General features: G+C 42.6%; 1 protein-coding gene across 1 annotated transcript in view; it reads left to right on the forward strand.

The window, feature by feature from the left end:
* Positions 1-23,987, forward strand: part of FGD3 (FYVE, RhoGEF and PH domain containing 3) — a 642,046-nt gene that overhangs the window by 354,444 nt on the left and 263,615 nt on the right. Inside the window, exon 4 of the mRNA XM_078661608.1 lies at positions 4,265-4,859. Coding sequence (XP_078517734.1) covers positions 4,265-4,859 — 595 coding nt within the window. The remainder of the gene's footprint in view (positions 1-4,264; positions 4,860-23,987) is intronic.

Below are 23,987 nucleotides of genomic sequence, written 5' to 3' on the forward strand. Positions count from 1 at the left end.
AGTGATTATTTGTAGTTGAATGTTACAACACCCAGGGGAAGCCAGCGAAACAAAAGCCATGCTGTTTGCCAAGACAAATAAGTATATATTTTTTTGGGACTATGCAACTGTGTCCATACACTTTGGGAAATTAAACCGCTGGACAGCCCTCCAGTAATCCTATAAGGAAGCTGTGCAATATTAATCGATATTCATATTCAGCATTTATTTTCAACACTGCAAATCCCAGTCCTGAAAATATCAAGATGACAAATATTTGCTTCCAGTTGGCTACCTCCTAAGTTAGCAAAAAGGACACATTTCTAAATATATTTAATACACCTGTTGGTTAGGTATTCAAGTTATACTCGTGGAACATTTAGGTTTATTCTTTAGAAGCCACCGTGGAGACCAGCAGGAGACAATGTCAGTTTTTCCCTGCTGTTACAACTTTATCATTGAATACCTGATGCACGCGCGTGGCCCTCTTCCTGCTGTTTGAAACCCTTTCTCTGAAACTATGCTCTTGCATGTTACTGACTCCCCTCCTCGGCCCTCTAAGTATTTGTCCCATGAACCCCTTTTGGAACCTTGCAAAGTAGTCCTTCTTGCTGATGCTCCACTGATTGCCAGTGCGTAGTTTCCTCCTTGTCCTCTGCCTAGGTGGACCAGACGACCACATTATGACCGAAGACCACGTGCATTTGCGGCTTTACTATTTGCCTGAAAACACCAATATTGAATTTATCGTCAAATCACTGAAGACATCTTTTTCTACACAAAAAAAGAATATAAATAAATTAATAAACAATCAGCGGTATGAACGGTACCTGAACCTGTCTTTGATACGTTCTATTCAGCCCTGAAGAAGTCCGGTCACGGACGAAACACGTTGGCTATCTGGCTTTCTGAAATTTTAAGAGAACTATATAAATAACTGAATTGAAGTGAAGATTCTTCGTTTGCTGTTAGTTTGGGAAAACAAATTATACTTTGTATCTACTAAGGATTGCTATTATAAAACACTTTTTTGTCATTTGCAATCAGGAATTGAATTTTGAAGGGTGCAGACCAAATCTCAGGTGATGTTGTTAAGGAAGTAGAGTTTTCTCTATTCCCTGTTAGGACCGTATAGGGATTACGCTCCTGGTTCTAGCACCTTCTATACTGACTTAGTTGTGGTACTCTAATAGTAGTGCAAGCGGTTTTGCCTTAATCCCTAGATTGTTGCTGTCCTCTGCGTAGATCCACTCTCATGTCTCCCACCAGGCTCCCCATTGTTCACTGCCTGTGGTACCAGTCTATCAAATGCAGTGACTCTGTTAATCATCAAGCTTCTAAAACCAGTCCTATCACTTCAGTTATAATCCAATCACATTGACGTCCTATAAAACAGAGAGTAGTTTTCAATTATTTTGTTATTTGTCACAGTCTGTTATATTCTCATATTCCTGTGTTCTTAGCTGAAAAATCTACATGGCATTGATCCATGTGCACGCTGCATTGAAATTGGTTATCGCTTGTTATATATAATTCCCCAAAACAGGATAGTTACATTTGACAATCGCTCCTTTTTAAGAGCTGCTGCCAAAGAATGAAGCATCTCCTACTGCTCTTCAAGTATAATCAAATCTCTTTTGATTTAGTAAATCTCTAAAAACTCTGTTCAATTTTTAAGATCTTCCCTGTTGGCTTATAGCTTGAATGCCAATCTGTTTTGCCATATGTTGCTCATTATAAATATCAACTGTATACCATCCTGTGGGTCCCATTGTATAGCTGGTCCCACAGGTAAACAATTCCCCATCCCCCGGGACATGGGCTCAAGACAAACTTTCCTTCTAAGGCATGCATGGGCTGCCTAATCTCTTCGCTCCGAAGTGCCCTTTTCTTGACCTTTTCTTTCCCCTTTATCTTACCAGTTCCTACTTCCAAACTGTTTTCACTTGTGGAACCCACATCCCAACTCAATCAAATTCACCATCCAACCACACTGATGACCAGTGGCACCCTTCTTCCTTACCGGATCATTGCCACATGAACCTAGCACCATATCTTTCTCATGAACCTGGGCCAAAGCCCTCAAATCCTTGGTATATTATCCTGTGTCCCTTATCTATGCAACTTTATTTGTGGCCCCTTCACAAACCTGCCTTTCCTTTTGGTGCCTTGGTATGTTGTGTTTTTTGAGGCATGCTGCTCTTGGATCTTCTCTGCCCTCTCATCCATGAAATAGCATTACGCATTTGTAGGCCATTTTCTGTCCTTGTTAGGGGTGGGTCAACACTTTCTTTATCCCTTCCTCTAAACACTTATCACCAGTGTTTTTCAACTGCCTGATAATACTCTGCAACACCTTGGTTAAATGCCACACCTTGTTGTTTCTCCTCCTTAAAGTCTATGAAGTCCTCTAACGTCCTCTTCATCTTTGCTATCCACAAAGGGTGGCATTCCAGCTATCTCTCCTTCCATACCATCTCTTCTAGCTTCAATGTGGTCTTTCCTTTGCTCTCTTCATTGCCTTTGTAGACTTGGTGTCTCTCCTGTCCTATCTTACTTTGGATTTTCTTTGACTTTACCAGGACCTGCTTTGCGGCCTTTTCTCCATTCCCTCTTCCTACATTGCTTCACCTACAGCAGGGTGACTATCCCCTGCTGGTGCCTTCTAGCCACCCCACACCCACCCTCCGATATGTGACTTAAAACGTGAAGCGGCCTGTTGCAGCCCCTTTGGTTGCATTATTCTCCGCTCTGCTAGTGCACATATTGTATACCTGTTATATACCGGTGCTCCTTTCCCACCTTTGCTGAACCAGAAACCCAAAGGTGTGGCATGGACCCTCACTGATGCTGCACTTCTAGAACTACCTGCCCCCGCTTGTGTCATTCACTGCTAATCCTAGCATCTCTCCAGCTGCATTCAGCACCTTGAAGGTTTCCTTAAGTCCTTGTCGCTAGGAGCACCTCCAATCCAAGACAGCTTAACTTCTGGAGCACTAGAGAATGACCAGTCCTTACGTGCATTTGCTGTGATAGGCTTTCTAACCCTGGGGTATCAGTTTACCACCATCACAGTGTCATGGCGCATTGCTGTCCTGCACACTCTTTAAACTCCCCAGGCAAAGAGTGCAGCACACTCCATCTGGTTTACAGCTCATATTTGCCTTCGGTTTGTCGTAGCTCTTCCTCAGTAATTCCTACACATATTGTACTGATCCATCCTTTCATCCTGTGCATAATTATTTTCCTAATTTGATTCATTTAATTCTGTATACAAAAACAAGGCCTAGCTATGTGTCTGGGTGCTTTATAAAGCTGTATAAGGTATGGATGATGACAGTGCATTCATATAAATAGAAGGTACATTCAGTATCGTATTTAACAGTTCAAAAAGCAATAAATGACTCCAAAGAGGCAGTGATAAGCAGTGCTTGATTTGTAAAAAAAGAAGAAAAAAAAAGATAAGCGCCAGGGCCCTTGTCAGGAGGCTACTGCAGCTTGCACCACTCATTGCCCCTGCCCACGCTGGCAATGATAGTACCTAGACAACTACTAACCATCACACACCTAGAAGTGCATGAATTCAAACTATTCCTGGCCTCTAAAGCTATAAGAATGGTTGGGCAGCAGGTAATATTCATTTTCATTCTGTTTTGAATTAATAAACAACTCTAGTTGTGCTCATCTAAACAGTGCCTCAATGTGGCAGACAGTCACAAGAGCTGGTGTTGACAATTAAGTGCAGATGCCAAGCACCGGAAACCACCAGCTCAAATTAAGCACTGATAATCCAATGTGTAGGGAAACATATAATCATCTTTAAAATCTAACTGTGCTCTTTACAGTACGATATTATGGGATAGGCATTTCAAAGGCACCTCAAACTCCAGAGAGGCAATACAATCTGGAGTTAGGTCAGTAGCCAAGTGGGAGGTCTTAGGATGAAACTCAGGTAACAGTGAGAAGGTGATCCTGGTAAGATTAGAAAATCATGACCTATGCTTCCTTACTCGTATATGAATCTTCAACAGCGATGTATATTCAAGTGTCAACGTTGTTTTCTTGGTTAATATTGTTTGTGGACCCTCTTAAAGGGTGTGTGGCCATTGCCTTGGGCATTCATGGGAATTCCTGGGTCAGGAAAATATTACATTGTTTTTAACACTTCTTTGGCCTCGACTGGTTCAGTGAATTGAAAAAATTAAAATATATCCCAAACTGAGTGAGCACTGTTCAGCTATGAATTGCATGGTTTTTATTTAATTGTTGTGTTATTTATCTGTAGGCAACCAGTGTACATTGTCAAAAGAAACCAGCTGAACTTAAATCTTAAGATGGAACCTGGATTGGACTCTTCACAAGAGTGTATATCTACTGATGCCAATGCAGCAGCTGCCAAAGGAGAGCCAACTCCGGCTCAGGGTGAAGTTGATGATCATCAGCCACATTTAGTAAACAGAGTGGAACTCTCCAGTGCCGACATCCTAAAAGTCAAAGATCTGGATATAAGTGTTATCAAAAATTGTGAGGATTGTGATGCTCTGGATTTAAGGAACGAAACTAACACAGAAGATGGTAATGGTGACTTCAATGAGGAGCAAAATGGAAATGGAAAAATACCCAACAGAGACAGTGGAATTGACAGTCCTTCTTGTAGTGTGGCAGGAGAGGTTTTTTCAAATGAAGACGTGGACCTGAAAACAAACAGTGCTGTTGAGAATTTGACAGACATTGAAGCTGACAAAATGGATGCCAATTTTCTACCTTCTGATCCGAAAAGAGACTCCACACAAGATGAGGACAGTGATATGGATGAAGGTAGCAGTGAAGAACATGAGTCAGCAGAAGTGCCAAAGTCTGAGTGCTTAGATCCAACTAAGGTAAGGGAGAAGGTACTACACAGGTGCATGTACAAATGGCGAACATTTGTGTGATGTTAGGTCTGCACATATTGTGGCCTGTATCTCGCATAGGTCTGGCAACCGTGACCAGACATGTTAAGGTTTCTGAGAAATTTACAGCTTAGTGTCAATCAATCAATCACGTGTTTGTTAAGCGCGACAACTCACCCGTAAGTGTCTCAAGGCGCTGGGGAGGGGCGGAGTTGCAGGTTCTTGTCCATTAAGGAGGCGGTCTATCGAAGAGACAAGTTTTTAGGGCTCGCCTGCTGATGCGCTTCAGCGCATAGCTGGCGAAGCTCTATAGGGGCTTATCCAGTGTTTATCCACTGGCGATTCCACTGGCGATTCCTTCAAGTGCATGTGCTTTTTAGGTCATTGCGCTTGCGCAAGCCCTAAAAAGCGCGTGCACAATGCCACCAGCCGCCTGCCTGCCTGCCTCGCATTACCACATCAAAGGCAGCCCTCCGAGCGCATTTCTCACCCCCTAATTATTCACGGCCGGCCGGCAGGCACATCAAAGGCTGCTGCTGCCGTGACTCGCATTTCTCCTCCCTCCTCCCCTATCACTGCCCAGGCCGGCCGTACTTTCTCTTTACAAGGGCCCCCATTCCTGAATCACTTGAAATCTCTCCACATTATTTGCATTTTGTTAATTAAAAAAATTAACTTCAACACAGCGTTGCACATTTTTCTCGACTTCGGAAGGATGAGTCCCAATCTCATTTGTACAAAGTGTTGTAATGGGATTATTGGAGAGTTAGAGAAACGTGCTCACAAGTTACATTTTTATGCATATCATCTGAGTAAATAAACAATAGCATGGTGCCGTTTGCGTCCTTGACTTGATCTGGTTTTTATTTTTATTTTGCTATTATTCTCACAAAGGCTAAGAAGGTCTGCCTACTTTAGTATTAAGTGCTATACGTCGCATAAGCAACAGCTAACCATTCACTCACCCACGCAACGCCACTCACCCATGCAACGCCACTCACCCACGCAACGCCACTCACCCACGCAACGCCACTCACCCACGCAACGCCACTCACCCACGCAACGCCACTCACCCACGCAACGCCACTCACCCACGCAACGCCACTCACCCACGCAACGCCACTCACCCACGCAACGCCACTCACCCACGCAACGCCACTCACCCACGCAACGCCACTCACCCACGCAACGCCACTCACCCACGCAACGCCACTCACCCACGCAACGCCACTCACACACGCAACGCCACACACACACGCAACGCCACACACACACGCAACGCCACACACACACGCAACGCCACACACACATGCAACGCCACACACACATGCAACGCCACACACACATGCAACGCCACACACACATGCAACGCCACTCACACATGCAACGCCACTCACACATGCAACGCCACTCAACCACGCAACGCCACTCACACATGCAACGCCACTCACACACGCAACGCCACTCAGCCACGCAACGCCACTCAGCCACGCAACGCCACTCAGCCACGCAACGCCACTCAGCCACGCAACGCCACTCAGCCACGCAACGCCACTCAGCCAGTAACGCCACTCACACACGCAACGCCACTCACACACGCAACGCCACACACACACGCAACGCCACACACACACGCAACGCCACACACACACGCAACGCCACACACACACGCAACGCCACACACACATGCAACGCCACTCACACATGCAACGCCACTCACACACGCAACGCCACTCACACACGCAACGCCACTCACACACGCAACGCCACACACACACGCAACGCCACACACACACGCAACGCCACACACACACGCAACGCCACACACACACGCAACGCCACACACACACGCAACGCCACACACACACGCAACGCCACACACACACACGCAACGCCACACACACACACGCAACGCCACACACACACACGCAACGCCACTCACACACGCAACGCCACTCACACACGCAACGCCACTCAACCACGCAACGCCACTCACCCACGCAACGCCACTCAGCCACGCAACGCCACTCAGCCACGCAACGCCACTCAGCCACGCAACGCCACTCAGCCACGCAACGCCACTCAGCCACGCAACGCCACACACACACGCAACGCCACTCATCCACGCAACGCCACTCATCCACGCAACGCCACTCATCCATATGCAAAACGAAAAATGTCAAACTCTTCTATTGCGAGACCTATTGCATTTTCAATGCTTGTTAGGTTTCTCCTGAAGATGGGGAGTGATTTGTCTGCCGGAGGTGGAGCTTGTCTGTCTGAGGTGGAGTGTCTATTTGTGTTTACCTAGAATTGAAGGGCCATCTTATAGTCATTTTTTGATGTGCTACACATTAAAGGTACTACAAAGATGTACTACATATTAATGGCAGTGTGATTGACCAGGTGTCAGTAGTATTGTGTTGCACTGCCATCCATGCCTGCTGAAGCTTACCTATCAGATGCAGAGGGATCAGGCCCAGAGGTGTTTGAGGGCCCACTGAAACCCAATAAATGTGGTGCTATCACATGCCTGTTCCAACACAACATAATCTTAGTTCTACATTATTGAAAATACATAATCTTGGTTCTGCATTATTGAAAATAATGTGTGCCCATGGGTACATGGATATTTTGTTTTTGCAGATTTTCATATATAGCGCGAGCTGGACTCAAAGGTATTGGGGCATTTTACATGTGCACCAGTTACGCTGCACAAGGTCACATTCAGTTTTTTTTTATGCATGGGGATATCGAGTGATTTGTTCAGAAACAGATGATGTTGGGCTGATGCTGAGACTTCTTCCAAAGTTGGCAGTTCTGTCCATAACACCTCATCTGTGTGCATGCTGTTCTTTCACGGTGTGCAGCCGCGGCCCGTGCTGGGAAGAGCAGTGGGGCCGGGTTGGGGGGGGAAGGGATTTCAACATATGTCAACGAGGGAAAATTAATTATTTATTTAATTTTCCCACGCCGTATGTCGAAATACTTCCCCCCACCCACCCGGCTTACCTGCATGGGCCACGGCTGACTGTGCGTACATCCATTAAGACCTGTTTAGTACAGTGCTTAATTTGTAAAAACATAAGTAACAGGGCTTTCGTCAGGAGGCCAATGCAGCTTGTATCACACATTGCCCCAGCCATTCTGCCAAGAATAGTAACCAAACAACTACTTGCAAAGCATAGTTTAAAATAAAAAAAATTATTAAAATACAATGAACTTAAAAATAAAACACATAGTTCACAGGACTAACTTTACATAACCTTTCTGCAGTACGGTAAGCTTGTACAAGACCAAAACGTTTCAATAAAATTGATTAAATATACAATAAAATAGAGGTAAATCACATCGTCCATAAAAAATAGAACTATATTACAAGCAAAAGCCCCGGTCTGTTATTTTAAACCCCCTACGATTGCTCATATTCAACTAGCACCGAATGTTGTTACATGTTTAGAAGAGAATGATCACGAGAACACAGGGAATAACCATCACACTCCTACAAGTGTGACAAATCTGACTATTTCAGGCCCCCAAAGCTATAGGAATGGCTTGGGTGGCAGTTCATAGACATTTTTTATGTATATAAATAATTAACTGTGGTTGTGGTCATCTCTAAATTAGCCGGACAGACTGTTAGAATGGCTGTTGTTAACAATTAAGTGCTGGTGCCGAGCATCGGAAACCACCGGCTCAAATGTAGCACTGGTTTAGTATGATACCAGATAGGTTATGAAGTTGAAGCTATGCCTTTCTTGCATTGTGTTGCAGTCACGCTATAACATGTTAATACATGTCTTCATCAGTAAGGATAGAATTCCTCCTTTTTACATTGTTAAAAAAGCAAATAATAAGCTTGAGGCACAATGGCCTGCTGACGAAAGTTGGAATTGCTAATTTCCAGTGCTGCCTAGTTTTTATTCCACTTTATACATCTTTGCACCACTACTCTAAGATTCCCATCTATTTAACTCAGCTGTGAAGGTTGCTCTGACTCAGAATATATTTTATTGGCCTAAGGATTAATCTAATTGCTCAGTGTGTCAGCTTGGCTACCCAGCTAATCTTTTCAGAGTAGGCATGATTTTCTACAGGCCAGCCCATGTTTCCAATTTTATTTTAGGTTACATAATTTGTAAAGTGCACTTGCTCATCCACTTGTAACACTTTTGTTCAGGCACTTTTGTGGTGTAACCTTGATAAAGGGTGTATCCCAAGCAATTGCTTTCAGTGATTACTCCTCTTCATACTAGAACCAGGGATAGGGTCGACGTGCACAGACAGTGAGAGACAGTGAGAGATAACTGATGTCATTTATATCCTAATAAGTAGAAGTTGCATAAGTGCACCATTTTTTCTCCTCGCATTCTGTGTGACCTTCCAGAAAGATTAGTAGGAGCAAAGGGAAACCCACCAAAAGAGTTGGCAAACATATTGATATTTAACTACAAGCAGACGATTTGACAGATTTGGACTGCATTCCAGTAAGGTTTCAAAGGCAGCTGAACATATTAACTCATTATTGCAAGTCAAATAATCTAATTGTTAACCCCTTGCGTGCACAGGGAATTTTCACGCTGTGCAGGAGTTTTTATGAGTGGGCGGAGTTTAGACAGCCCCCGGCCATCATGTTTTATTAGGCAGTGTGGGAGATTTTCTGTGACATTGTGTTAAAAGTCAGTTTACATGGGGATATTTTGTTATCACATATTGTCTCCTTGGCTAATTATGGAAAAACCCTCAATTTTAAATGACATCAAGGAATAACTGCCAGGAATGTTTATTACATATCAATATTTATTGGAGTAGAGAGTTTACTTTACTAACTGACCCAGAGCTATGTTCGATAATCTTCGCACCTGGAAAAGGCTACAGATTTGTGGCTGCAGAATGCCTCAATTAATAAATAAGCAGTTACAATGGGAGAAAAAAGCATACATGTTATGTAGGTTTTTTTATTTACATAAGATCTTCAGATTGATCATAGCAGATTTGCACGAGGCCTCTTGTTCTTTGTTTACAAGAAGTCTTTATCAGAACAATCTGTTGGGATGCTGATTGAAGTCAATACAGGTTTCATGAAGGGCGACTAGTCAAGGATGCATTTTGTAGAAGTAAATATTGTTGGTACAGCAAATTATCAGTTGTGATTGCCAAACCCAAAGACAACAAGTAGCTGTTATTGTCATTTACAGTCCTTCAAGGTGTAGAATATCAAACGTGTATCATTGTTCTCTGTGTGCATTTGTTGTCTTAAGGCACCTGATGAATTAGTGTTTGTTTTGTTATGATGTGTTACTTGAAAGTAAATTATATTTGCATCCATAACTTATTGTTTGTTCTTTTGAAGTTCCTAAAATTATTATTATTATTTTTTTTTAGGGAACTGTTGATAAACAAATTGCCAATGTTTTATATCGAAAATAATCTGGGGTAGTTTGATATTATAATGCTTTTGTTTCAAGGTGAAGTGTTTAATTATTGTTTTGACTGTGGAATTGTTTTTAAATTGTAATAATTGTATCTATGAAGTGTTTAACCCCTTGCATGCTGGTGACGAACCCCAGCCGTCACGCTTCCGCGGTGCTCGTGTGCAGATGACGGCTGGGGTTTGTCATGGCCCGCCCTGTTCGTTTGTTTACCGCACAGCGGCGGAAACGGGCCAGCATCGAAGGGGTTAATGATCGTACTGCTTATATGGTCCTTGTGTTTTGAATACACTTAGTTTGAATGAAAGTCACTTCCTTGGATAGGGCGGTCATCATACTTTCGGCTAAATGATCTTACTATTATTCTACTCTTTGTTCTCGGTTTCTTTTTTATGAGGTATTCAGGCTCGCAATTTCACAAACGTAATGTGTGAAGCATGCAAGGGTTTTTGTTTTTAAAGGAAAACAGTTTCAGCCACCATTTGCAGCAGTAAACATGTCTTGCTACTGCACACGACCATGCAGAGTAGAGGGTGGACTGACGTTGCTGAGCTGTAGGGCCCCAATCCCTTGTATTGATGCCCTGCATCGAAACTATAAAGGCCCATGCATGCTTAACTTCTACCGACTGCCCGTATCCCCTGACACCATCATCTGCAACAGTTTGGAGTCCTAACCTTCAAATATCCCCCTTTCCATTGGCTGCATCTCTCATCTGCGTAGAGGTGGTGTGCAACTGCTTTCCTCAGCATTTCCTGGTGGGGTATGTCCTGTGCATGGACAGGCTGTGCCAGAAAATCTTGGAATTGGACGTTCTGGGGGTGTTCAACTAAACCCTCGGCAAAGTCAGCTACATCTGTGAATCTTTGTTTTTTTGGGATAATCTCTGCTACGGAGGCATAGCTAAAACTTTCACCCAAGTCTAGTCGAAACTTAAACCTGTTGTGGATGTCTCCTGAACTGGGCCAGTCGTAAGACTCTGTGCCTCTTGTGAACATCATTTGATAGAGTGTCTAGGGCTTGAATCTTGAAGTTCATTTGGCCAGGGCACAATAGGTAACATCCCTGCTAGGAGATGTATGTGAAGAGATGAACAGGTATCATCTCAAGACTGTCTTTTCTATTTTTTTATTTGTCCTGGCTAAAATGCACATCGCCTCTTCTTTGAAGTATTAGAACGCTCGTGAATTCCAGACCATGAGCCAGCACGACACTGCCTCATTTCACTTGACATAAGATCAGTATTTTAGATGCGAGTGGGAAAGCTTTTAGGGAAACCTACCAAGCAGCTAAGGTCTGCCACTAAAAATCTGTTGGTAGTCCCTAGGTTTAAGAGTTAGATGGGGGGCAGAGCCTTCCCCGTGGCTGCTGCAAGGCAGTGGAATTCCCTCACCTCTTCAATTTCTGGACAGATGTCTCACTCTCTCTTTTGCAAGGCTTTGAAGACCTGGCTCTTCACCAGTCTACCTGTATGAGCTCTATTTGTATCTCCGTCAGATGGCCCTTTTAGCAGCGCCTTGACGACTCTGGGCAAAATTTGCGCTTTATAAGGCTAATATTCATTCATTCATTCATTCATCCATTCATGGTTAGTTGTTAAAATCAGCAGCTGATAATCCATGTATGACAAAATGATGTTTGTTTCGTTGGGGCATGCCTGTTGAAACCACACTGCATTGCAAAAACAGAAATTCTTCTGAATGTCAGTGGCTAAAACACGCTTAAGCATTTAACTCGTGGAGTAAATAGAAGTCTAGTCACAGTTACTCACAGTACACAGTGGTCACAGGGTGGGGTACTGGAACATTTCTTGCAGAACAACATTTCACTAAAGTCAAACCCTTTAGAGATTAACAGAACGACTTCTGTAAAGGCAAATCTGCTTTTCTAAGTGGCAGGTACTTTCCTGTTAATATTCATTTTCTGTAAAAAAAAGAAAAAACATGCACACAATTCCGGAGCCGCACATTATTTATGTTTTCCCAAGCAAGTCTCTATAGGTGTAACACTAAGTAGTTTTTCATGCTGAAACCCGTTCTAGGAACATTGTATGGTTCCTCATGCCTGGTTAGGGCTCCTAAAAATGAAATATTTGGTGGGGCCGGAGATTACCATCCAGTAGCAGCTGGTGTCTCGCAAGAGTGGCAAGAATGAAGGGGGCGCATGAAAGCAGCATTAGGATTGGCCTGAGTGCCATAAATTTGCGCTCCCAGTTAGACTGGCAGTCTGTGCCTGCTGTCTCTAATCCAGCTCGGGTTGAAGAAAGCTTTCTTGCACGTTAGTTGTCCTAAAACAGCTGGCCAAACCCAATTGCACGCTGATACCAATGCGAAACACTTCCTCTCGTGCCTCCCTCCTACTCCTGCCCTGCAATAGCCCAACCCAAAACTCACCAGCTAGAAAAAAATAAAACAATAATAAACCTGGTTTATTATCATTTTATTTTTCATGTTTAACACCTTCGCTGCGGCGGCTATTCGGTTGCAGCGCTAATGGTCGCGGGGGGGGGGGCAAGGCTCACCTGCGCTGGTGACAGAACCGTTCCGTCACGGCTCGCGGGTGAGCTGTGCTTGTGACGGAACGGTTCCGTCACGGCCCCGCCCGCTTAATGAAACGCGTCAAGCAGGCGCGAAATCAGCACCGCGCAGGCGCGGCGGCCGGGCCGTGACGGAACCGTTCCGTCATGAGCACAGCCCACCCGAGGGGCATGACGGAACGGTTCCGTCAACAGCGTCGAAGGTGTTAAAGGCTGCTGGAGGGCAGTGCGACGCTCTTCTGCCATAGCGGAGGAGCAGCCAACGTTAACAAGTAAGTCATTTCATGATGCAAAGCTCGCAGAGCATTTATCAGACACATTATAAATGTTCTGATATTTTATCTCTTTTTTGCTTCCTAAGCATATTACAATAAGGCACCAGTGAGGCAGATGGAGTAGTATGTGTGATTTTTTTTTTTCTCGGGTTTTGTTTTTCCTGATCTGCTTTATGTCAAAACATTTAGACACTAGAGCTAAAACTGCTTTCACTGTGCGTGAGAGATATCCACCAGATGACAAATTGTGTGTAATTGGTTCATTACTAAGATATGCTGCATGTTTTAAAAATAAGATATTTGGTATGGAGCGATTTACTACATATCTGGCATGTTTTATCTACTTAGAGCTTCTAAGGATCTGTCCCTGTAGAATGTAACAAGTTGACTATTAAATGATTCCATCGGTTGCACAGCCGCCTGATGTTTTAGGTCTGGCTCCAGACAGCATTAGTTTGGCCAAAACTCATGTTAGCAGAACAAAATGTAAAAGAGTGTGAGGGGACAGATCATTGGTTATTGCGTTGGTCCACCTAAGGAGTTCTTCTACTGCAGTAAATGCAGGGCCAGATTGGTACCTCAAACCAGCCTTGCAATTACGCCAGACCGGTCCTGGGTTGGGTCGGTCAGACGTAATTGAAAGGGCTGGAACATTGCTGCTGTGCTTTTGTTACAAGGGGAAAATTTTGTAGCACTGCTGCAAAACCGGCCCCCAGCAAGAAAAAACGCCCCACCAGTACAAAACCGCCCCCACCATTCCGGCCCACTGGGGAAATGCCCGGTGCCCACTATGGTCAGTTCGGCCCTAAGTAAATGGGTAATCAAATGTCCACCTGCTGCAATGAAGGTGCATGGTAACATTAATATTTTATCTATCTTTCACTCCCATCAGCCCAGAAAAAAACTTGCTTTTTGCTTCCATCACATTAGAAGCTTTGTCTTCCTGTGCCCCCAGGATAAATTGCTCATAAATTTGAGGGCTCACCATTGCAATTGCAAGGTTGATGGCACAATTTTCTTCCCCTTTCTGGTGTGGCCTCTCCATTCTTCGTTTACCTTGCCTGCATATTGGTGACAGCAGATATTTTTTTTTTTTTTTTAAACCTTTATTCATATTCGATAGTTACAGTCATAGCACACCAACCGTGCGGTGGAGCATAGAAACAGAGGCATAATCAATAAACAATGTAAAACAGGAGCAATGCGGAAGTACACCTCGTAAGTCAATGCTGTAACTCAGGAGATCCAAGTACCAACACGGCCACAGGATTAGAGAAGGTTCGGTTTTTAAATGAAAGAAAGTCAGGATATGCTGCCACACAATGAGAGCCCATCAAGGCCAAGGTTAAACATGAGAAAAAGGATATTCGCAGCAGGAGCAACATAAGCAGGACATTATGTCAGGATGAAGATACAGGATATGCAATCAACATACACGTCCCCACCGAAAAGAATACCCGCCCGCCATGCAGTGAAACAACATAAAACATACACCACATACTTGAATCAGGAAAACGCACGGCGAGTTACCTCCAGGCATACCCGCGAAAAGGAGAGAAAAAGGAAGAAAGGGAAGAGAAGAACAAAAAACAAAAGGAACATGCAAGGCCATAGAACAGAAAAAGTGAACCAAAAAACAACAACCCCCCACCCTGCACCTCTGCATACGGCCACGGCCTACCCCCCTAGCAGCGTGCCTGTCGCCCCATATATTAACCCGAAATATAGAGAAGAGAGATAAAGGGAAAGAAAAGAGACAATATTCCACACAAGAGAAAGAGAAACAAAGAATAAAGGGGAAAAGAGAAGAAAATCAAAACCCCACGAAAGGGGAAGATAGAAACAGGGAGGGACCCCAATACAGGCCCCCCGGCACCCCCCCCCCCCACCGCCCCCGTCATCACAGTATTACCAGGATGGACCATATGTATCAAAAGCAACATGATCAGAGTCAGGATTACAGCCCAGCCCCTCAAACTACCCAAGCAAGATGGAAAGTCCCCCACGATGACACACGGAACGGGACGCCATTGGTGCACAGGAATCACGCCGTCCCGAGCAGAAATATGTCACAAATATCAGGAGGCGGAAGAGGGCAATTAAATCGCATCGAATGGGCAGACCAGAGCGGAACAGAACAGGGAGCCTTACAAAGTTCCTGGTAATTGCGTCATCAAAGTGGAGCCGCCGCCATTTTATCTGCATACGATCCGGTGAACAATGCGTAGAATAACAAGGACGGCCATTTTGTAGCGTCCGGCACCCACCGTGAGACTCCGTACCAGGATACGAGAACCTCTCCTTCGCTGCCAATAAAGTCAAAACAAAGTCCCAGCATAGTGTCTGCAGAATACGGCGGAGCCGGAGCCACACAAACAATGTCACACAACCAGGAGACCAGCGGCAGGTTGTCGTCCCCAGTCCGGTGATAACGGGCTCACCCCTGTAGCAATCCAGAACCAGGCATGCCCTTCTAGCGCACGGGAGGCAGGGGATCCCACTCCCGTCCGTCGAGTGGGCGCGTTGCCAACGCCATATGTAGAAACACCTCCGTGCAACAATACCCACAAAAGGGACCCCCAATAGAAGCCTCAGCGACCGGTGTCAGGGCCGCCCGCCCCAGGAGCAGAGAAAGGGGGGATGGCAAAAACAGCCCCAAAGCAGTAGCGTCCAATAGAGGCATCGCCCCCACTTAGTGGTGCAGGAGCACAGACGGTCCCCCCCCCACAATCAGGATAAGGCAACAGCGGTACCGCTCCGCAACCAGCTCCGAGGAACTGCAATGCGGGGTAGAGGCAGCGCGTCGCATGCCAAGCCGAGTCCCAAAAGAGCAGCAAGAAGCCAGCCGCAAAGAACCAATTCCATGGGGAGGGGGGGGGACCAAAGAACAGCATACATCATGCCCTTATGCTCCACAGGCCACATTAACGCCAAGTCCTCGGGGGCGGGCCGACCAGCATAGTGGGTCACCGGTACCTACTGGGTCCGCGCAGCCGTTGTTGTCGCACTTCCAGGCGGCAGTAAGATCACTCGGGGTCCCGGCTGCCCGTCTTGAGCAGGCCATAATCACGGAGGTCTGTAGCTTCGCCTCCCAAGCACGGAGAGCACTCGGAGTCGGGCGTGTCCACCGAGCGCACCTTCCGACACACGGGGGCACCGGAGCTGTGCGGGGCGGGCGACGGGATCAGGCGGGGGGTGAGGAGAGCCGGCGGAGCTGGGAACCCGAGCGACCATCTTGGCCGCCGGCCCGGCTCCGCCCCCCCGACAGCAGATATTTAAATGGTGTTCGCAGGAGTAAATCGAATGGTCCCTTAGATTCTTGAATACCCACCTACTGAAGCAGAGTGATCTCAAGAAAGCCTTTGTTGTGATTTCTCAGGCCTCCATTTTGGTCTTGGGTTAATTCCCCCCTGACTCCTGAGTCACTACCAGGAGCCCCCACTACGGTACTTGCATGCAAACTTATCATACAGATTTAACATTTACTTACATTGCCTAGGAGCACGATTAGATGCCATATATTGGGATTTCTTCTGAATCACGACAGAGACTCATGACAGTGTTATTTTCTCAATGAATCTTCTTGGATGTCGTTATATTAATCGTGGGATCATGACCATCATATGAGTTTCGTTATATCCAGAACCCTAGTGGATGTTGTTATATTGATTGTGGGACTGTGACCACCATAGGATTATTGTCACACTAAGTTATAGAATTCTAAACGGACATACAGTGCCCACCAAGCATATGGTTTATGTGAATTTCGACGACTCATACGACATGACGCCATCTTTCCTTTAGGTAGGGTTATCATCCTGAGAAGCCCTGACGAAGTTCTCTCTGAGAACGAAACGCGTTGGCTGAACCTTTTCCTTTTTTAATCAAATTTGATTAATAAAGAACTTTGAAAACTCTACGACTAATATTTGGACTTTCGATTTATTCCTGTGCACACCATTTAATTATCTGCTAAGGATCTGTAGCACAGTGGCATCATACGACGGTTGATTACTGGGTCTGTTGCGCGGGACAACACAGCAGAGAAAACTGGTACGGAGGTGCAGGAACGTTAGTCCACCGTCATCTTCGATTTGTTGCATATTGGTGACAGCAGTTAATTTTGTCACAAAGAGGTTGTTGAACTGGGAATTGGCTGCAGACTCTAAAATATTCAGCTTTTCCCTACCCATCAGATTCAGAATCCTGATTAAATGCTGCTTCTTAAAGAGGTTTAGTAATTGAAGAGATAAATATAGTACTAGATTTATTGTTAGACATAGTTCAGCACACACCTAGAGTAGCTTTTAAACTACCTCAGCAACTAAGCTGGACAAGGCAGTATGTTGTGGGTCATCTGTCGTCTTTACTGTGACAACACATATAAGTTCCAGGCAAGTGGTTTGAGCTGCCTGTCTCCCTGGAAGCATCTAGAGCCATCCAAGTAGCCATGCCACAAAGACAAGTGGACTCCAGTTTCCCTTACTGCACCCAAACTCGGAGGAAAAATAAATAGATCACTACTAATAGATAAAATATTCCTTAATTAATCAAAGCCTGGAAAATAATGTATCTAAGGAGTAGGCGATCTAACTATTTATTCCCCTATGAAGGGGATTAAGCAACTGTTTTGTTCCTGATAAATGAGTAGAAACAAATCTTTTTTTTTTTAAATGCTCAACGTTCTGAGAAAAACTGCACTTGTTGTTCTTTCTCATTGACTGTAGGACTGATAAACATCTTGGTTAATGCTGTACTTACTGTTGGGTTTCTCTAGCATTCTGTTTATAATTCTCTACTTCCGACAGTAACTGAAGTACTGGAAAGCAGAATTGTAGCCTTTGTCTCTCGCCTCAAAAACAATAGACCATTGTCGCTCTATATTCATGTGGTCTAAGATCAAGTGACTTTGCTTAACTTTTGTTTGGTTTCATGGCTTTTTTATAGTTAGTGTTTTACTGTGGCTCCGTTTTATGCATGCTAGTCCGAAGAAAGAATTCAAGAATGCTAGGGCCAAAAAACTCATGCTCGCAAACATTGTCCACTTGGGTCCCTTTAAGTGACCCATCTAACAAATGGAATTCTACACCCTATAAAGAAACACCCTAAACCTAATTCTATGATCCCTGCTCCCTCTTGTGCCACAAATCCAATTGTCCGAGCATAATCAGAACCTCACTTCATTCTTTTCACTATCGTATTCGACCTAATCACAGGTGAGCTAACCAAATCCCGCCATGGTCTGCTCATCTACATTTGAATCTCCCCGCAGGGATTGTCTAAATGATATGTCACTGGTGTAAATATGATTTGTAAATATGGTTTGATCTCTTCAGGCGGAAGTGCTGGGGATAAGTTTAATTTAAAGTTGTAGCATTTAGTTGTGTGAGGATTCATTTACATGCAAACCACTGTTGGTAATCTATAACTTTCTGCATTGAAATTGGATTATCGGAGAAAGTATATCTAGAAGCAGGTGGAATGAGGAATCTTTGTAAGTTTAGTATTCGGATTCTGATATGTAATTGCCTCTTCTGGGTTTTAACTTAATCGCAATTCTGAGAATCGCCTTTAGAATCTACCAATCAATGGTTAATTCTCACCTCACATTTACATTTAAATGTCATCACTGTTATTTGAATGTTCCTGTTTTTGCAACAGACTTTAGTTTAATACATAAATACTAAATCAGATATAGGTATATTCCAGCAGGGTCTGTTGCCTGTTTGCAAGACCTTGTCATGGCATGCACAGCTCTTGAATGTCTTAAAATATGTGAGATTGATTTACAGGTATGAACCAGGAAGCACAATAGTTTTCTGGGAATATTTTCAGTGCCCCATTAGTTTTGTAGCATATTTTAGTGATCTTGTGTTAGTGTGTTTTAACGGTGATTAGATTTACTTTGTTAGTCATTATGTGATGCTGACAATGTACAAGCCCACTGTACTGTCCTATGATATATTTCCCTTTATCCCCTTAGCTGATGTCCTATAAAGTTCTTCCTCGGCCCTCTCAATGGCACATTTGGCTGGTGTATATCATTCCATTATTCCCCATTTAGTACCATCTTAGTTATTGTCAAGTATTTAATCATTCATATTTCCATTTTGGGAGGGTAAAAATGCCAAACATGGAAAAATTGCTGATTTTTACTTGTTTTGAATCTTTACTGTAGTATGAATACATAGATATGTAGAGGTTGGCCTCCCATACTATATTTCTTGATTTGCTACTACTAAGTTGATTGTGGGTAATAAAGTAGAGTGCAGTCTTAACCCTAACCTTTACTCTCACCCCTACCCTGACATAAAAACATTACACTTACCTTACGTCATCCCTTATACCATATATGACTCTACCCCTAACTCTAAAAATTAACCATAAACTTCTCACTTACCCATGATTTTTTTCTCTACCTTTTTAACTCATTTGTATAGTATATTTTACTTTTTGTAGTCTATTTCTTTTACGTACCTCCTTCCTGTCTCTGCTTTTTCTTACCTTTTTTCACTTATTACTGTTAACCTCTTGTTGTATCCAATGATGAGAAGAAGATTATTAAATTTGAATAAGATTTATTCTTATACAAGTGCAGCACTCAGATCCAAGCAGAGTGTTTCTTCTTTCAGCTCCAGCCTTAAACTGACAAGCAGGAGCCCAACATTCTATTACTGCTAAGCAACCTATAGTTGAAAGATGCATTAATATCTTAACATTGTTAAACATACATGTCTACCTAATACACATATATAGTAAATAAATACAGAAATAATATATGGAAATAAGATATAACACACCTCCTCTCCTATAACAAAACAGAACAAAATTATGTCACATAATCTTCTAAGTATTTAGGTGTAGATTTTAAACTGGAACTAGCTCTAAAAGAAGAACTTGACAAAACAGGAGATAAGAATGAATCATTCTCAACATTTTCATTGGAAATTAGCTCAGAGTATTGTGAAACATATTTTGAAAGATTTAAATCACTAGCTTGTAATAATGCACTTCCTGTAGAACTAAACGAATTATTCATACCAAGAATACCATTATCAGATTCCACCAAATCTGATTCCACTGGATTTCTCACTTTAGCAACATTGCTATTGCTCCACCATTTCCCATCTGAGACCATAACAGCATACTTTCCCACTTTAACCACTGTTGTTTCTGGATAAAATCTAGAGCCTTTTACTTTAAATGGTCTCCCGATCCTAACTTTATCTCCAATTTTGAACCATTCATTTTTTACATGTTTGTTCTCATCATATCTAATTTTTGATTTGATATGAGACCTTTTTACTTTACTTCTGACTTGATCTAAACTAGGTCAATTTTTCCCGTGCTGGGTTTTACTGACAACCCATTCTGGAGATAATTCATTAAAACATTCTCTCCCTCGCAACATGCCAAATGGAGTGACTCCAGTTGTAGAGTGAGGAGTGTTATTATACGACCAAATTCTATCACTTACTACCGCTTGTACTTGCAGCCCTGAAGAGACCGCTATTTAAACAGAATCTTTTATAATGCGGTTCACTCTTTCCACTAAACCATTTCCTTGTGGACTATACAATGCAGTAGTGAGATGTTTGATTCCAAGATTACTTAAAAAATCACTCATGTTGTGTGAAACAAATTGAACACCGTTATCTGATACAAGAAACCCAGGAACACCTTCAGATCTGAACAGCTTCTTCAAAAATTTGATTACATTTTCGGTGTTCGGATCCATCATAAATTTAAAAGCCACCCATTTTGAGTAGTAATCTACTATTGTTAGAATAAATCTGAAACCTTGATTCAATCCACCAACAGGCCCCAAAAAATCTTTGCCTAATTTCTCCCATGGATTTTTGGGAAAATTGACAGGAGATAAAGGTGAATTGACTGTGCGTAAAGACTTCTCAGCATGTGTACACACAACACAATTGTTTAACAAAGTTTCAACACATACATCCATACCAGGCCACCAGTAATGCAACCTCAATCTTTTCTATGTACTAGTAATTCCTCCATGTCCTTTGTGAGCCAGGATAATTACTTTATCTCTGATAAAAATTGGAGGAATAAGTAAAGAACCTCTCAAACCAAGATTGTTTTCGAGACTCAATTCATCCTTGACTTTTGAAAAGGGAATTGTTTCTCTGTCAATTTGGCTTTCTCTTGGCCACCCAGCAGAGATAAACTTTCTAAGAACTTTTTGAGAATTATCCTCAGCGTAAGCTTTTAGCCAATCAGATTGAGAAATAACTCCTTCCGTTAATCTCAAGCCTTCAATCAGACTAACCACAAATTCCTTATCATCAATTACAGTATCAAAGTCAGGATCATTTAAAGGACACCTTGATAAAAAATCTGCTTTAAAATGTTTTCCTTCCGGAATATGCCTCATTACGAAATTGAAATCATAGAGTTTGGAAAATAGGTGAACCAATCTAGGACTGGTATTTCTTAACCCTTTGTCATTACAGAAAAAGATTAGTGGCTTGTGATCTGACATAAGAACGAATTCTCTTCCCCATACATAAGTGGAAACATGTCTGACACCCCAAACACAAGCCAGGGCTTCTTTTTCTATATTACTATAGTTTCTTTCTGAAGAAGAAAGCTGACGTGATGCAAAGGCAATGATATTTTCATTGCCATCTACCATTTGACTAAGCACTGCGCCCATTCCAGCATTGCCAGTATCTACAGTAATATAGGAAGTAGAAGTTTCATTAAAGGGTTTGAGGGCAGGAGCACTTATTATCAAATTTTTGAGTTTCTCAAAAGCCACATTTTGTTCATTGCCCCACATAAACTTAACCTTGTTTCTTGTCAAGATCCTTAAAGGTTCACTAATGAGTGCAAAATTTTGAACAAATCTTGAGTAAAACTCACTCAACCCTAAAAATGACCTCAACTGATCTTTGTTGGAAGGCTGAGCGCACTCTCGAATAGCTATTAGTAAGTCTTGTTTAGGACTAATGCCACTTTGAGAAATGACATGACCTAAATAATCTACCCAATTCAGTAGAAATTTACATTTTTGTTTCTTGACAGTCATACCATATTTGTTTAAAATTCCTAAGACCTGATCTAATTTGATAAGATGTTCTTGGACTGTGTTAGTAGATATCAATATGTCATCTTGATATGCTAAAACATCTTTAACATTACCAAATAGTTGAGACATTAATTTTTGAAAAACCGCGGCTGCAGAGGCCAAACCAAATGGCAGTCTCAAAAACCTAAAGGGACCAAATGGCGTGTTAAAAGCAGTTAAATCTTTTGACTCATCACACAGTTCAATTTGATGGTAGGCTGTTCTTAAGTCTATTGTGGAAAAGATTTTGGTACCTTTCAGTTGGGCGAGCATATCTTGGATACGAGGCAAAGGAAAGCAATCAATTTGAATATTCTTAATCAGTGACCTCAGATCAATGTATAACCTGAGTTCATCACAATTATTTTTAAGTGCAACCACAATGGGAGAAATCCATAGTGATGAATTAATTTGTTCTATGACACCCTCATTGCATAACTGATCCACATGACTTTTAAGTTTATCTCTGATACTTAGAGGAACATGTTTGACCTTATGAATAGTCGGAATGGCATCTGGTTTTAATATTATCTTATGTTCAAATCCTTTGACTGAACCTAATTTATCTGAAAAGACAGCTTGATGTTTATTACAAATGACTTCTAAAGAAGAGCAGTCAGTAATTACAGAACTAACATTCTTGGAACGATCTAAGGAAATGGGATTATCAGTATCCGGTCTTAGTACCATTCTGAATTTCCCTTGATCCTTCCAGCCAAGAATATCATATCCTTTTTTTGCAACATAAATTTTTGACTCGATAGTTCTATCTTCAAAAGTGAGGATATCATTGAAGTACCCCATCATGTCAATCTCCTGTCCATCAAAGGCTACTGTGCGTATGTCAGGAGGTATCAGATCAACCCTATGCCATTCCTTAAAGAAAAATACATCAGAAAGAATGGTAACCTGAGATCCGGAATCAACTGTAACCTTGACAGGTACGTTACCAATTTTTACATCACATACTGGATCATCACCATTAGAATCTTGTTGTGAATCCACCATATCAACAGATAATAAAATCTTTTTTACACAAATTTTCTCCTTCAGAAAACCCACCTCATTTTAAACTTCAGTCTCAACATACATTGCTTTGGATTTAAATTTACATGCTGAAGTGAAATGACCAATTTTCTTAAATTGGAACACTGTTTCTTTATCGCTGGTAGGAGAATTAACAAGATGTGATTTAGAGCCACATCTAAAAACATTGGTAAGGTTTATCATTCTTTTTCCATTAACTTTTGTTAACAGGTCTATCTCGATGAGTAGCAGTGTGAGACATTTGTTGTGACACTTTATTTACTGCTTCTGTATTGGAAGGCTTGTTATTCCCTAGTTCTTTAGAAGCTGAAACAGACCTTTCAATGCCCCTTGCTATTTCTAAAGTCTGTCAGTGAAGGATTTCTACCACATAATATTCTCTTTTGAACTTCGTTGTTAAAGCAATTCACAACTAATTGATCTCTCAGATATTGCTCAATAGGACCTTTAAATTCACAGGAGGCAGCAAGAATTCCTAATTCTGCTAAAAACGTGTTGATGTGTAGTGTAGCTCCTATCTTCCCAATAGGCTCTGCGCATTGGAATAATACCTACAGCAGTAAAGGCCTAGGCCAGACGTTAACTAGGTCTACTACTGTCGATACTAGACTTAAGTTTTGGGTTTGCCAGCGTAGCTCAGAGTTCGCTAGAAACTTTCTCGAATGTTCAAGGAGCAATTAACTTCCCTGATTAGACAAGAAGGGATTTAGTTTCTGACTACCATAGAACATG

Source organism: Lissotriton helveticus, chromosome 9 (assembly GCF_964261635.1).
Source record: "Lissotriton helveticus chromosome 9, aLisHel1.1, whole genome shotgun sequence".
NCBI lineage: Eukaryota > Metazoa > Chordata > Amphibia > Caudata > Salamandridae > Lissotriton > Lissotriton helveticus.